We start from the raw sequence: 15,697 nt of genomic DNA, 5'->3' as shown, positions 1-15,697 counted from the left end.
ACTAATGTGTTGATCCCTTCACATTCTCAAAAATGACTAAGCACCCCGAAGAGCTTTTGTATACATACATATGTTGGTATTTACCATAATAGAACTTAAAACTGAGAAATTTAAAAAATATGTGTTAATGAATTAATTTAAAAATAACAATAAGACAGTCACAGTGGCTCACATCTGTAATCCCAGTACTTTCAGAGCCCAAGATGAGTGGATCACTTGATGGCACAAGTTTGAGACCAGCCTGAGCAGAATGGTGAAACCTTGTCTCTACCAAAAAGCTAAAAAAAAATTAGCTGCCTATAATCCCAGCTACTCAGCTACTTGAAAGGCTGAGGTGGGAGGATCACTTGAGCCAGAAAGGCAGAGGTTGTAGTGAGCTGAGATGGCACCACTGCACTCCAGCCTGGGTAATAGAGCCAGACCTTGTCTCAAAATAAATAAATATATAATAACAGTAAAGCCATTATATGTTAATATAAATAATACACTTTAATGAAAACAAAAACAAAATACTAAGAAAGGTGTTGTTTTTCTTTTTCTGGATATTTGAGTGAACAGTATCCTCTCTCTTCTAGATCTTAAGTGAACCCTGACAGCAAGCATGCACAATGCATATTAGCTACTTGGAAGAAATACACATGAAATGAATGTCTAGGTTTACCCCATCCTTAAAAAAAATTCTTTACTGCTTAGAACAGCATGTACTTTTGAAGCATGTACTTTGAAGAAGGGTTGGTTCAATCTGAATCTTCAGTGTTTTGAAGGAGTAGTCTCTACTTGATCCTGAATATTTTTAGCTTCATTCATTTCTTATCATATTGCAATCTTATGTTCGCCACTGTCATTTTACTTAAACTGTTCTCAATAAAGTTATCATTTGCTAAGTATGCTATTGTATGTTCAGTGTGAAATTATTGAACATTCTATTTTTCTTTTTTTCCACAAATAATTGCTAAATTTTGTTGTGTGCTTCATTTTGTTACTAAATCTCTGAGATCTAGTTTCATCAATACCCAATTTATAGAGAGGTTTTAGCATGAAGTGATGTTGAATTTTATTGAAGGCCTTTTCTGCATTTATTGAGATAATCATGTGTTTTTTTTGTCATTGGTTCTGTTTGTGTGATAGTTTATGTTTATTGATTTGCATGTTGAACCAGCCTTGCATCCCAGGGATGAAGCTGACTTGATTGTGGTGGATAAGCTTTTTGATGTGCTGCTGGATTCAATTTGCTGGTATTTTATTGAGGATTTTTGTATTGGCGTTCTTCAGGGATATTGGCCTGAAATTTTCTTTTGTAGTTGTGTCTCTGCCAGGTTTTGGTATCAAGATGATGCTGGCCTCATAAAATAAGTTAGGAAGGAGTCCCTTTTTTTCTGTTGTTTGGAATAGTTTTAGAAGGAATGGTACCAGCTTCTCTTTGTATCTGGTACAATTTGGCTGTGAATCTGTCTGGTCCTAGGCTTTATTTGGTCGGTAGGCTGTTAATTATTGCCTCAATTTTAGAACTTAAATATTGGTCTTTTCAGGGATTTGACTTCTTTGTGGTTTAGTCTTGGGAGGGTGTATGTGTAGGAATTTATCCATTTCTTCTACGTTTTCTAGTTTATTTGCATGTAGGTGTTCATAGTGTTCTCTGATGGTAGTTTGTATTTCTGTGGGATCACTAGTGATATCCCCTTTATGCTTTTTTATTGTGTCTATTTGATTCTTCTATCTTTTCTTCTTTATAGTCTGGCTAGTGGTCTATCTACTTTGTTAATCTTTTCAAATAACCAGTCTCTATCTCCTTCAGTTCTGCTCTGATCTTAGTTATTTCTTGCCTTCTGCCAGCTTTTGAATGTGTTTGCTCTTGCTTCTCTAGTTCTTTTAACTGTGATGTTAGGGTGTCGAGTTTAGATCATTCCTGCTTTTTCTTATGGGCGTTTAGTGCTATAAATTTCCCTCTAAACACTACTTTAGCTGTGTCCTGGAGGTTCTGGTACATTGTGCCTTTGTTCTCATTGGTTGCAAAATACTTATTTATTTCTATTTTCATTTTGTTATTTACCCAGTAGTCATTCAGGAGCAGGTTGTTCAGTTTCCATGTAGTTGTGCAGTTTTGAGTGAGTTTCTTAATCCTGAGTTCTAATTTGACTGCACTATGATCTGAGAGACTGTTTGTTATGATTTCTGTTCTTTTGCATTTGCTGAGGAGCATTTTACTTCCAATTATGTTACCAATTTTTGAATAAGTGGTATGTTATGCTAAGAATAATTTATATTCTGTTGATTTGGGGTGGAGCGTTCTGTAGATGTCTGTTAGGTCCACTTGGTCCAGAGCTGAGTTCAAGTTCTAATATCTTTATTAATTTTCTGTCTCATCAATCTGTCTAATATTGACAGTTAGGTGTTAAATTCTCCCACTATTATTGTGTGGGAGTCTGCGTTTCTTTGTAGGTCTCTAAGAACTTGCTTTATGTATCCGGGTGCTTCTGTATTTGGTGCATATATGTTTAGGATAGTTAGCTCTTCTTGTCGCATTGACCCCTTTACCATTATGTGATGCCCTTCTTTGTCTTTTTTTATTTTTGTTGGTTTAAACCTGTTTTATCAGAGACTAGGATTGCAACCCCTACTTTATTTTTTCCATTTGCTTGGTAAATGTTCCTCCATTCCTTTATTTCAAGCCCATGTATATCTTTGCACAAAAAATAAGTTCTCCTGAATAGAGCACACTGATGAGTCTTGACCCTTTATCCAATTTGCCAGTCTGTGTCTTTTAATGGGGCAATTAGCCTGTTTATATTTAAGGTTAATATTGTTATGTGTGAATTTGATGCCATCATTATGATGCTAGCTGGTTATTTTGCCCGTTAGTTGATGCAGTTTCTTCCTGGTGTCGATGGTTTTCACATTGTTTTGCAGTGGCCAGTACAGGTTTTCTCTTTCCATATTTAGCACTTCCTTCAGGAGCTCTTGTAAGGCAGACTTGGTGGTGACAAAATCTCTCAGCATTTGCTTGTCTGTAAAGGATTTTATTTCTTCTTCACTTATGAAGCTTAGTTTGGCTAGATATAAAATTCTGGGTTGAAAATTGTTTTTTTTTTTTTTTAAGAATGCTGAATATTGGACCCTACTCTCTGCTGGCTTGTAGGGTTTCTGCAGAGAGATCCACTGTTAGTCTGATGTGCTTCCTTTCGTGGGTAACGTGACCTTTCTTTCTGGCTGCCCTTAACATTTTTTCCATCATTTCAACCTTGGTGAATTTGATGATTATGTGTCTTGGGGTTGTTCTGCTCGAGGAATATCTTTGTGGTGTTCTCTGTATTTCCTGAAATTAAGAATTGGCCTGTCTTGCTTGGTTGAGGAAGTTCTCCTGGATAATATCCTGCAGAGTTTTTTCCAACTTGGTTCCACTCTCCCCATCACTCTCAGGTACATCAAATCAAACATAGGTTTGATCTTTTCACACAGTCCCTGTTTCCTGGAGGCTTTGTTCATTCCTTTTCCTTCTTTTTTCTCTGATCTTCTTTTCATGCTTTATTTCATTAAGTTGATCTTCAATCTCTGATATCGTTTCTTCTGCTTGATTGATTTGGCTACTGATACGTGTATATGCTCACAAAGTTCTTGTGCTGTGCTTTTTAGCTCCATCAGGTCATTTATGTTCTTCTCTAAGCTGGTTATTCTAGTTAGCAATTCCTGGAACCTTTTTTCAAGGTTTCTTAGCTTCCTTGCACTGGGTTAGAACATGCTCTTTTAGCTCAGAGGAGTTTGTTATTATGCACCTTCTTAGGCCTGCTTCTGTCAGTTCATCAAACTCATTCTCCATTCAGTTTTGTTACCTGGCTGGTGAGGAGTTGTGATTCTTTGGAGGAGAAGAGGCACTCTGGTTTTTGGAATTTTCAGCCTTTTTATGCTGAAAAACTTTCCTTTCTAATTGAGCCAATTGTCTCGTGAAAAGAAAGACTAACATATAAAAAGTAAAATATATGGCCTATGGTGATAAGTGCTGTGAAGGAAATCAAGAAAGCAGTAAAGGGAGGTAGAGGTGGGCTGGGGAGAGTTATAAGTTAAAATAGAATGGTCAGAGAAGACTTTACTGAGGAGATATTTCAGCAAACATCCTAAAGGAAGAAAGAGAGCAACCTATGTAGGTACCTGAGAGGAGAGCTTTCCAAGCAAAAGGATAAACAAGAGCAAAGGCTTTGGGACGGAAGTGTGCCTGGAACATCAGGGGAACAAGGAGGACAACATGGCTGGGCAGAATTGAGAAATGGAGGGAGCAGTAGGGGATGAGGCCAGAGAGGTTATAGGATGGGAGCCAGTCTGTGCAGGATATTTGTAGATCATATAAGGACACTGAATGAGTTGGGAAGCAAATAGCTTTTTATTAGAGAGTTGACATGATTTGTATTACATTTTAAAATGTTGGCTGGGTGCTGTGGCTCACATCTGTAATCTCGGGATTTTGGGAGGCCGAGGTGGGAGGATCACCTGAGGTCAAGAATTCAAGATCAGCCTGACCAACATGGGGAAACCCTGTCTCTACTCAAAATACAAAATTAGCTGTGTATGGTGGTGCATGCCTGTAATCCCAGCTACTTGGGAGGCTGAGGCAGGAGAATTGCTGAAACTTGGAGGTGGAGGTTGCAGTGAGCCAAGATCATTGCACTCCAGCTGGGCAATAAAAGCAAAACTCCATCTCACACACACACACACACACACACACAAAAAAAAAAAAAAAAAAAAAAAAAAGAATAGGCCATAGAGGGGGATGGATGAAAGCAGAGAGACCACTTTAGAGGCAATTGCCACAGTCTAGGCAAGCAGTGCTCATGAGAGAGAAAGCAGTGCAATTCCAATCCAAATCCCGACAAGATTTACTGAGGAACTTGAAAAGCTTATTTTAAGAAATATCAACCAACAGAAATATCTGAAAGTCCAAGAATAGTAAAAACAGGCTTGAAAGAAAAGGAAATAAAACCTCATATGCTGGGATTTCTTCCTAATTCCTTCTTGCTTTTTCCCAGACTTTTCTGGATCTTTCTTCTCACTCATTAAATTGAGAACTTTGCTCCTTAATTATCTATTATGACTTCTTCATCACAAGTTTTATCAGTTCACAAAGGTGATGTAGAATCTCCTATCTTTTAGATCTTAAAATATAATAAAAAATAAGCAAATGAAAGGAAGGAAGAGGAGGAGAATAAGGAAATAGAGAGGGAAGAAGGAAAGGCATGTCTTGGTTGTATGATACTGGACAAATTAAATAACTTCAACTCTCTCTGCCTCAGTTTCCTCATCTTTAAACCGGGAATGATAATGATTGTCTTATTTCATGTTTTTATTGTGATTAGTATATGATTATTGCCTACTATATATTAGAGATAAGGTGGTAGAAATTAAAGACATGGTCACTGGCCTCATAGAACAATCCCGAAATCATCCTTGACTGCTTTAATTATTTCACATTCCAAATCCAATCTATCATCAAATCTTCCTGGGCTGACTTTCACAATATCTCCATAATCCTGCCACTGTACTAATTTTCTGCACTGTTATCACTTGGCTTCCACTGTCATCAATGGGTTCTTGTTACTATTATTATTCTATTAATGCAATAGCCTCTTGGTTTTTCTTTCTGCCCTTATCCCACTTCATCCTATGGTCAACACAACAGTCTTATGCTCAAGACTGTCTAATGGCTTCCTACTCATTCAGAATAAAAGTCTAAGTTCTTATGATGACCTACAAAGTCCTACAAGATGCCCTTCCACCTCCTCCACCTTGTCTTTTAGACATCATCTGCTACTCTCCCTCTCGCTGCTTCTCAAACATGACATGCGTGCTCCACACTGGTAATTCTGTCTGCCTGGAAAGTTCTTGTTCCTGACAAAAATAGGGTAGGCATCTTTACCTCCTTCAGGTCCTTGCTGAAATACCTACTCATGGAAGCCTTTTTTAATCACCTTGTTCAAAATTGTAACAGTCCCCTTATTCCCCTTTCCTGCTTCATTTTTCTCCATAGCACCTTCCATCATCTACCAAAATATATACTCATTTATATTGTTTTACTTTCCATCTCATCCCTCTCCTTAGAATGTAAGCCCCATGGAGGAGGGATTTTTTGTGGTTTTGTTCACTGCTGTATCACTAGCACTTGAATAGTTTGATGAATATTTACTGAGTGAATGTTCAAGCTCATGTTTTATCAGAGAAAACAGACATTAAAAAACTAATTATATAATTAATAATTATAATGAATAGTTATAATTACAGTGAAAGCTATCAAGAAGGAGACAGTGTTAAGAGTATTAACAAAGTGTATCATCTTGTTTGAGAAGGGGGTCAGAGAAGTCAGATATACACTGAAATCAGACTGTTAGGTTTTCTAGACAAAGAGAAGATAGAAGAGGAATGTAAAATAATTAGATTATTGATAAAATTGGTGATAGGGAAACAACAGTAAATGCCATTTATGATTTAAAATCAAACAAATTATGGCATCTATACCTTTAAGGAGCTTTAAAATAATAGGAAATCTGTTGTCCTGAATGAATTTGGACATTCATCTACCTAAAACAGGGTATAGGATCATGTGATCTCTCAAAGCAGTTTCTAATTAAATGTGATCAAATTAAGAAAGATTTCAAGAGAGTTGTTACTAACGGGAAAAGGGTAGAGCTGCTAAACTCTTATTGAGGACTAAGAACATTTGAAGTTCGTAAGTGTTCAAATGAGGTCTCTGGCCATGTAACCATCTTTAGAAGAGGCTTGTGCCATGGAAATCTGCGTTTTTATATTTAAAAAATCTCTTTCTCAAAATGCAACAAAACTATTAATAGATCATTGATATTTTGTATTATCCTAAGCAACGTCTTTATCACACCAATAATGTTTTGTGAGGTAGTCTTAGTTGGAAAGGCAAGAAAAAGCTTTTTAAAATGATCATTATTACTTAACAGTTTATATTGAGTATCAAACCAGAAATAGAAACAAATAGTTTAAAAGCAGAATAGAATAGTTGAAAGCAGGATTTACCTGGCAATTTTGGGATATTTGATCATTATAATATAGGCCAGCATAAAGAATAATATAGGTGTCCCAGCTGGGCGCGGTGGCTCATGCCTGTAATCTCAGCACTTTGGGAGGCCGAGATGGGCAGATTAAGAGGTCAGGAGTTCGAGACCAGCCTGGCCAATATGGTGAAACCCCATCTCTACTAAAAATTAAAAAAGTTAGCCGAGTGTGATGGTGCATGCCTGTAGTCCCAGCGACTCGGGAGGCTGAGGCAAGAGAATCACTTGAACAATGGGAGGCGGAGGTTGCAGTGAGCTGATATCATGCCACTGCACTCCAGCCTGGGGGACAGAGTGAGACTCCATCTCAAAAATAATAACAATAATAATAATAATATAGGAGTCCCTAATCTCAAATACTTGTCTCATTTCATCCTAAGTGAAATTTTAAAAGTATCAGAAATATTTATATTATGTTCACTGTAAATTAATTTTTTTCTTTATCCTTATTTTTATTTTCCCCACTTACTATATTAAGTACAGAATTCCTGTGTATGTTAGGATACATTAGGTTATGCTGCCAGAATAACCAACTAAAATCTTAATGGCTTAAAACTATAAGGGTTTATTTCTATCATGCCTAATGTTCATCAAGATCTAGGAGAGAGGTTCTGCTCATTATCACTTGGGCCCCCTGGGTTTATAGAAGCTCTATCTAGACCTTTGTTTTCTCAGCCACTAAACCAGAAAAAATGTAAGGTGATAAATTACACATTAGTACTCATAACTTCCATTCAAAAGTGATATATGTACACCCAGGTAGAATATACCTAATCCAAGTATCAAAGAAGGCAAAGAAGTACAATCTTACCATGTGATCTAGAAGAAGACCTGGAATATCTGTGAACAGCCTACATGACTAACATAGCACATGTATGTGGAGGGGAAGTGGAGAGGATAAGTATGAAATGTAACTCATACTTTGAATGGAAATACACTTTCTTTATTGTATAGATATAATACATAGTTGGCCCTCTGTATCTGCAGGTTCTGCACCCTTGAACTTAACCAACTACAAATCAAAAATATTTGAAAAGTCAGCATTCAGTAGCTCACACCTATAATCCCAGCACTTTGGGAGGCCAAGGTGGGAAGATGATTTGGGGCCAGGAGTTCTAGATCAGCCCAGGCAACGTAACGAGACTCTGTCTCTACAAGAAATGTTTTAAAAATTAGCCAGGTTTGGTGCACACCTGTAGTCCCAGCTACTTGGGAGACAGAAGCTTAAGCAGGAGTTTGAGGCTGCAGTGAACTATGATGGTGCCACTGCATTCCAGCCTGCGTGACAGAGTGAGACTCTGTCTCTAAAAACAAAAATTAAAAATATTTTTTGGGCGGAAACAATAAAAAATAACAATGTTACAATAACAATAATATGCATAAAAATTATGCAGTATAACAACTATTTATATAGCAACGGGGGTTATGTCCCACATTGAAAATATCACAAGTGGAAACTATGTTTTTGACTTATTATATTTTCAACTTACGATAGGTTTATTCAGACTTAACCCCATTGAAATTTGAGGAGCATACTCAACGCATGTCACTTTTGCACCATTGTAAAGTCAAAAGGTTGTAAGAGAAACCATAGAAAGTTGGAGACCCTTCAAATACAGGAGGATATGCATAGGTTATATGCAAATACTGCCCCATTTTATATAAGGAACTCAAGTATCCATAGATTCTGGTATCTGCAAGGAGTCCTAGAACTGATCCCTGACAGATGCTGAGAAATGACTATATATCCAGAAAATACTAACTTATAACCTTAGTATTATTTTCAAAATTGAAGCAAAATTAACCTTTTAAATTAATTTATTTATGCCAGGGTATAAATACTGCTTAAATTTCCAACATATTTTATAAATTTTTATTTCTATTTTTAAGCAAAAGCTTCCTCTAGAAGTTGGTTTTCCCACACATAAATAATTTTTCCCTAATTCTGGTTTAATGAGCTTTCTTTCATCCTCCTTTTTCTTTCCCTTACTCCTTCCCTCTTGAAGTTTCAACATTCATCTGACATCCTAAGAAAAACAGTATGGATCCATAAAATTATAATATTTTACTTTATAAACTTCTTTAGAGTCAGAGCTGTCTGTTTCTTAAAATTGTTACAATCATGTGGGAGATAACTGGGTTGAAAACACTGAACACATTAATATTTTATAATTCTATGCAAACTATAAATAATATTTCTCTTTCTTCTAAAGGTATTTCATGATGTTGCTTACAAAGCTAAAGATCGTAATGATTTGGTATCAGGGATTGATGAGTTTCTGGATCAGGTTACTGTTCTCCCTCCTGGAGAATGGGATCCAAGCATTCGAATAGAGCCTCCCAAAAATGTTCCTTCCCAGGTATGTATATTTGAAGACATTCTTTGAAATTACATTATTTTGTTGTCTTTTAAATGCATGCTTTAAAATAGCATAACTCATCAATAAGATTCAAATGATTTAAATGATAGCCTCTAAGACAGAAGGAGCATGAAGTTACAAGATCTTTCTTAATACTACCCAACACACATCACTGAGAAACTTGACAGTTTGATGATAACCTACTAATCAAACAGTCCCATATGGCTGGAAAGATTTTAGCCCCTCCTTAAAATATATTATACAAAAGGAAGATTGAAATTTTAATAACAATATAAAATATGACCTGAGAAAAGGCCCATTACTGTCTTTCTATGTTTCCATACATCATTTTGAAATTGGCAAGCATTAGGAAAATTAAAAGACATGACTTAATCATATTATGTAGAAAACTCCATATAACTACTAATAACAGTAAATATTGGGAAAACTTAAAAATTATCATTCTTATATTTGTATTGCTTTTGTGTGGATTTATGATATAAAGATTTTTAAAGTTTTGCTTATGAACATCTAATATGTATTTTACCCATCATACAAAACAGAAAGATAGAAATATAAAGCATTACTCTTTTCTGGGTAATTCTTAAAATTGCAGGCATGACTGTTAAGAGTGATGACCAAATGATTGTTAAACTCAGTCCTCATACTGCCACCTCTATGTCTGCTGAATCTGCCTCCCACAACCCTCTCAAGTTGTTACGTATTTAGTCTTGCCTTTGGCTCTTGCTCTGTGGAGTCCAGCCTGGCCTGACTCTGCTGCCCTATTCGAAGCGACAGATGGTCTAATTGACCCAGTCTTGGAATTCGAAATGTTTCTGCTTTGCCAGAGGTGGGCAAATGAGCAGTTGTACCACTCAACCATAAGTCCTTGAAAAGGGTATCTCAGTCTCGCTGTAAATTTAAATAAACCATACAGATACTTCATTTGTATATTTTCATTCTGGAGTCATTTCATAATTATTAAAGACTACTTAGTTCCTTTTCTCAAAATTACCATTTTATGATTCTGTAACTGCTGCCACATATTTCAGTTGATCTATTACTAAAATAAAAACAGTTGCTTATTAATTGTAGGCGTTATAGATTGTCTCATTTCTGTACTTGTAGTATACATCTTTGTATTAATGATATTTAAAGGAACAATATAATGCTTCCTGAATATGTAGAAACTGTTTAATTAATGTTATTTGGAGAAATTCAGCAAAATATTGATACATTTGGAATGAGATTTTAAAATTCACTATACCAATTAGCTATTGAAACACTAAAGATGAAGGTAAGTGTTTTTGAAAACATCTTCTTTTTGAACAATAATGTTTTTGAGGCAAGTTGAGGGATGGGAGGCCAATTTTTTTATGATTTTATGACATCCTTTAAATTCAGAATTAATTATTGGATTCTGGGTATTGAGAGGCAGTCGTAGAAAGAACATTGAATTAAGAATCAAAGCATCTAGGTTCTGCAATTATCTATTTGTATGACCTTGAATAAATGTTTTAACCCCTCTATTGATGTTCTGTATCAGCACTGTCCAATAGAGTTTTCTGCAATAACGGAAGTGTTCTATATCTATGCTGCCTAGTAATCAAGCCACTAGCAAGCATTAGAAATGTTGCTACTGCAACTAATGGACAAAATTTTTCATTTTTATTACCTTAAATGTAAATAGACATATGCAGTTTGTAGCAGAGTTCTATACAACAAATTTGAATTAGAGATATGCTCTATGCTTCTTTTCAACATTCATGTTTTAAAAATGCATGTTGTAATTGAATAAAAGATAGCATGAGGCTATGTTTTCTATTAGGTGGAGTAAAATGAGTTAATATATATTAAATATTCTGACCTCATACTCATTCAAATAATATTTTCACCATTGGGATAATTTCCATGTTTTTTATTCATTTGAAATGTGAAAATCCAAGCATTTTAAATATTCTCTTCCTTACAGTTAAGAGAAGAGTAACCTGTCACCTCAAGGGATAACCCTGAAAATATTCATTAGAACTTTGCATCAGTCATTAAAATCACCTCCTTTTGTGTACCTTCAACTTATTTGCTCTTCTCTCATGTCATGTACTTGCTTGTCAAAACCACAACCCTGTGACAATCCAACACTTTACTCTGTACTGCACTGACGAAGCTGAAGTTGTAGGAAAGCATGTGACTATACCAACTGGTGTCACGTAAATTCATGACCACATACCTCAAGTGAGCCCTCCATATTGCAAGTTCATCTACACTTCCCTAGTCCAATCATTCTTACTTGATGACTATTTCACATTGAATCTTCTCTCCTCAAACGTTCAGCACGTGCTTTCTGACCCTCATTCTCATATGCTGATGTGCCTTTTACTTCCCTGAGAAATTTAACACAATCGAAAAAGAACTTCTATAGATTGCTACCATTATACCTACCCATCTACCAGCATCTGCATCCACATACTCTGCCTTCCTGTTTATTATTATTGATGAACTAGCCAAAGCCAGCCTTCTCCTTGTGCACTAGAAAGAGACTATCTCTTCACATCTACCAAGAGCACAACTCTACTGATTCTCCTCTTTCTCTTCTATATCATCAAGTCTTGCTCTGTATTTTATCACTTTTATTAGCATACAACATACTATTATATTTACCAATCTTAAATAAAAGAACTCTCTTGATACCACTGCCCAGTCTGCCGCTCTTCTTATTCCCTTTTGCAACAAAATTCCACAGAAGAGTTCTCTATGCTACTTGCCTCCAGTTACCCTCCAATTCTCTTTTGACACTCACTCTGAGAGGCTTTTGCCCCTACTACATCACTAAAATATGTATGTGAACAATGATCTCCACAATGCTAAGTCCCGTGGTCAATTCTCAGCCTGCATTTCATCTAACCTGTCAATGAGCAACATTTAAGAGTTGATAACCTGCTTTTCCTTAATACTTGGCTCCCAAAACATCACCTTCTGTTAGTTTTGCCGTTGTAAAACAGAGTTAATTTATTTAGTCAATAGTATTCTCGCAGAAGACCACATAATAAAACTTGTTTTCTGAGACTTGTGAAAGCTATGAATTGTTTTCCTACGTGATTGGGAAGTAGGTATTGAGGGCAACTTTTAAATTCCTTTATTAATGTAACCTATTTACCTATAAAGACAGTTCCTTCCTCAGTTGACAGATACTTCTCTTTTGTCTTTGAACTTCAGTCTTAGTGTGTCCATCCATATTCCTGGGAAAATTGTTAGAATATTAAGCAATAAATTTTCTTATATTGTGTATTTTTCAAAACCTTTTTTTTTTTCATGTTTTAATCCTGTATCATTCTACCTAAATGTCTCATTGCATGTGAGATCAGTTGATGAGTCACTTTTGTTCTTCATGTTTACACTAATTCTATTTTGGAAGGGTGGTCAAGTAAAAATCTTAATTGTACCACTTATGATTTTTCCTATTATCCTTTGAAGTGCTTTTGAACACATTGGTGTGCTCTAAGATTACCACAGGTAGGATTTTAAATAGAATTTTCTGATTTTTAAAAAAATCATTGTCATCAACAAAAGTGAATTGAATAGACTTACGGGAAAACAGCAATTACCTGAATCTCCACTAATTTGTCATTGGTTAAATTAGCAACCTCCTTTTACAATAGTCTTTGGTGCTCTATAAGTTAGAAAGACCCATATTGTAAACTATTTACTGGGTAGAAAGATAGAAACTGGACTCACAGAGGGAAATATACTTTAAAAAATAGTGATAATAGTTACTGTTTGTTAAACAGTTAAACTACGCTAGACATATAACAGCACCATAACTAACACTTCCTCATGCCAACCTACCTGCGTCCTGGTCTCTCTCTTTCCCCTGCCCTTACTTCATTTTTCTTCATAGCTCCCATCTGTACCTGCTATTATAAAGTTATTGTCTCTTTTCACCAACAGAATGCTTTTTCTTGCCCACCTTTGCAGCTCTAGCATTCATTACAATGAATGGCACACACTAGGCACTAGGCACTCAATAAGTATTAGTTGAAAGAATTAGTAAGTGCCCATCACCTCATTTAATTCTCTTAGCCACATGATAGATACTGTTGTTACCCCCAGTTACTATATGATAGATACTGTTGTTACCCCCAGTTACTATATGATAGATACTGTTGTTACCCACAGTTAACAGAGGATGAAACTAACACTTTAAAAGGTTAGATAACTTCCCAGAGGTCAAACAACAAATAAGTACAGAGCCTCGGTTCTTGGCCATTGTACATACTGCTTCAAGGAAAACAAACTGTTATTTACAATTAACACCTGAAATTAAAACAAAACAAAACACACAAACAAAGAAACTCTCCACAGGAGAAGAGGAAGATACCTGCTGTACCAAATGGAACAGCAGCTCATGGGGAAGCAGAGCCCCACGGAGGACATAGTGGACCTGAACTCCAGCGAACTGGAAGGTTAGTGAAAATCACTTCTATGGACTTCAAGGACCAAATGACATACCATTCTTCTCTGTCAGGAATTGCTATTTTGGGATCTAATTTATTTTATACTTTTATACCTGCTTTTTGAGGGTGAAAATGCCAATTAGTTTGATTTCTCTGAAGTTACTAATGATTGTTATGACTGTTAAACTAAAACAGTGGATGCACCCTTCCATTATACCTTACCTAGTCTCTCATTTTGCTGTGCATAAAATGCTTTCCCAGATTCTTAGAATGAAAAGAAAAACCGTCAATTGACCCTTCCAAAAGAACCCATTGAAAGCTTCAAGTTCAGGATGGTAATAAAACTAAATACCAACAACTCAGTCTTGTAGGCCCTATCTCATTAAATGCAAGTAGGATGTATATAATGGTGTTTTTTATTTTTATGGCTATGATTTGAAAGAGCTATATAATTTATTTTTCTAATCACACATCTTTGAAGAGATGAAAGCTTCAATTTATTTCTTAAAATGGTGCTTTATGGTTTTTTGACAGCTTGTCTCTCTCTAAGCAATGTGTGAGCAGAAAATCAGAAACCCTTGGGTGGGTCTCTCTTCAGGGAATATGTGTGTATAGCCTCCATTATAATTAAAGGCAATTGCAAAGGCTTTGCAGGATTGGTGCTCCCCTCCCCTCAAGGCCGTTTCCTGTACTGCTTGCAATGTGTCCTCTAAGCTGACTTTCCAGTTCCTGAGCACTCTGCATTTTAATTCTGTGTTCTTTCCCTTTATCTATGTGTTGTCTCTGAGGAAATGTCTTTTAATGTCTTCCTCAGGCTTGATACCTAATTTGAGATGGTTTAAACAATTTTTTCCTTTTCCTTTCACTGGAAGCTTTGTTACTCATTCTGTTTGCTTTCGTGCTTTCAAATGCTGTCTTTTTATTTTTGGTGGTATTTTTTTTTCTCTTTCTCAGGTGTAACATGCCACATAGCTTAGATTTTTTTCGAAGTTCACTTTTCCTTACTGCTTCCTAAATCCTCCCAGGTCACCAATATCCGGTATCTTCGCTTCTCCAGAGTTCTTCCACAGATTCTGTTGCTGACATGACTTGAAGTATCCATTACTCATCTGCTCTCCTGGAGTTGCTGGTGTACATCTGGGCTGCTCTTGCACTGTTCTCTGTAATGAACTCCCACTTCCGGATTTAGATTTTTACTGCTAAAAGCACATTTATTACACAGTACTATAACAACTATTCAGACTAATGTATGCTCTAATAAGTAATTGATTAGAATCAATGGTCTAATATAAAGTGGTATCAAAACTATAAATATTAATTACTAATTAATAGCTCATAACCACCGCAAATTCTTTTTGGGGTTAGGTGGGATATAAATCATAAATTAATGCATAAATAGACTGGTAGAGTAAATCTGTTTTGAATTGTGACTTTGATAAGATAAATTATTCAGAAATGATCCCAAAAATAAAAAAAATATGCATATGTTTTACCAAACATGGGTAGAGAAGCCTAAGGTGATCTTTGTGTACAAATATTTCACAGGTTCTCTGCAAGCTTCTCTGAGTTTCAAATGTCCTTTTATTCAATTGAAGTTTCATTCTTCTCAACCCTCTCCTACTCCATAGCTCTTTCATGGAAGCAATACAGGAAAATATAGTGATCCTATACCTGCAAAATAGTAGGATAGTTATTAATTGGTAACTATTACAGATAAATCAGATCAGGGAAATTAGTTGGTAAAATATTTTAATTATTCATAATATGTACATCTTTCATTTTAAAGTCTAACCAGAATTTATTTCTAAAAAGAATAATCCTT

General features: G+C 35.8%; 1 protein-coding gene across 14 annotated transcripts in view; it reads left to right on the top strand.

Annotated features, from left to right (window-relative positions):
* The window catches only part of SLC4A10 (solute carrier family 4 member 10), a 359,094-nt gene that overhangs the window by 266,453 nt on the left and 76,944 nt on the right, over positions 1-15,697 (top strand). For all 14 annotated transcript variants that reach the window (XM_012440527.2, XM_064382673.1, XM_064382670.1 and 11 more), the window contains 2 exons: positions 9,278-9,424; positions 13,784-13,884. In XM_012440527.2, coding sequence (XP_012295950.1) covers positions 9,278-9,424; positions 13,784-13,884 — 248 coding nt within the window. The remainder of the gene's footprint in view (positions 1-9,277; positions 9,425-13,783; positions 13,885-15,697) is intronic.

Source organism: Aotus nancymaae, unplaced genomic scaffold (genome assembly GCF_030222135.1).
Source record: "Aotus nancymaae isolate 86718 unplaced genomic scaffold, 86718_ANA_hifiasm-v0.15.2.pri h1tg000029l, whole genome shotgun sequence".
Taxonomy (NCBI): Eukaryota; Metazoa; Chordata; class Mammalia; order Primates; family Aotidae; genus Aotus; species Aotus nancymaae.
This window is presented reverse-complemented; position numbering and strand designations above follow the sequence as displayed.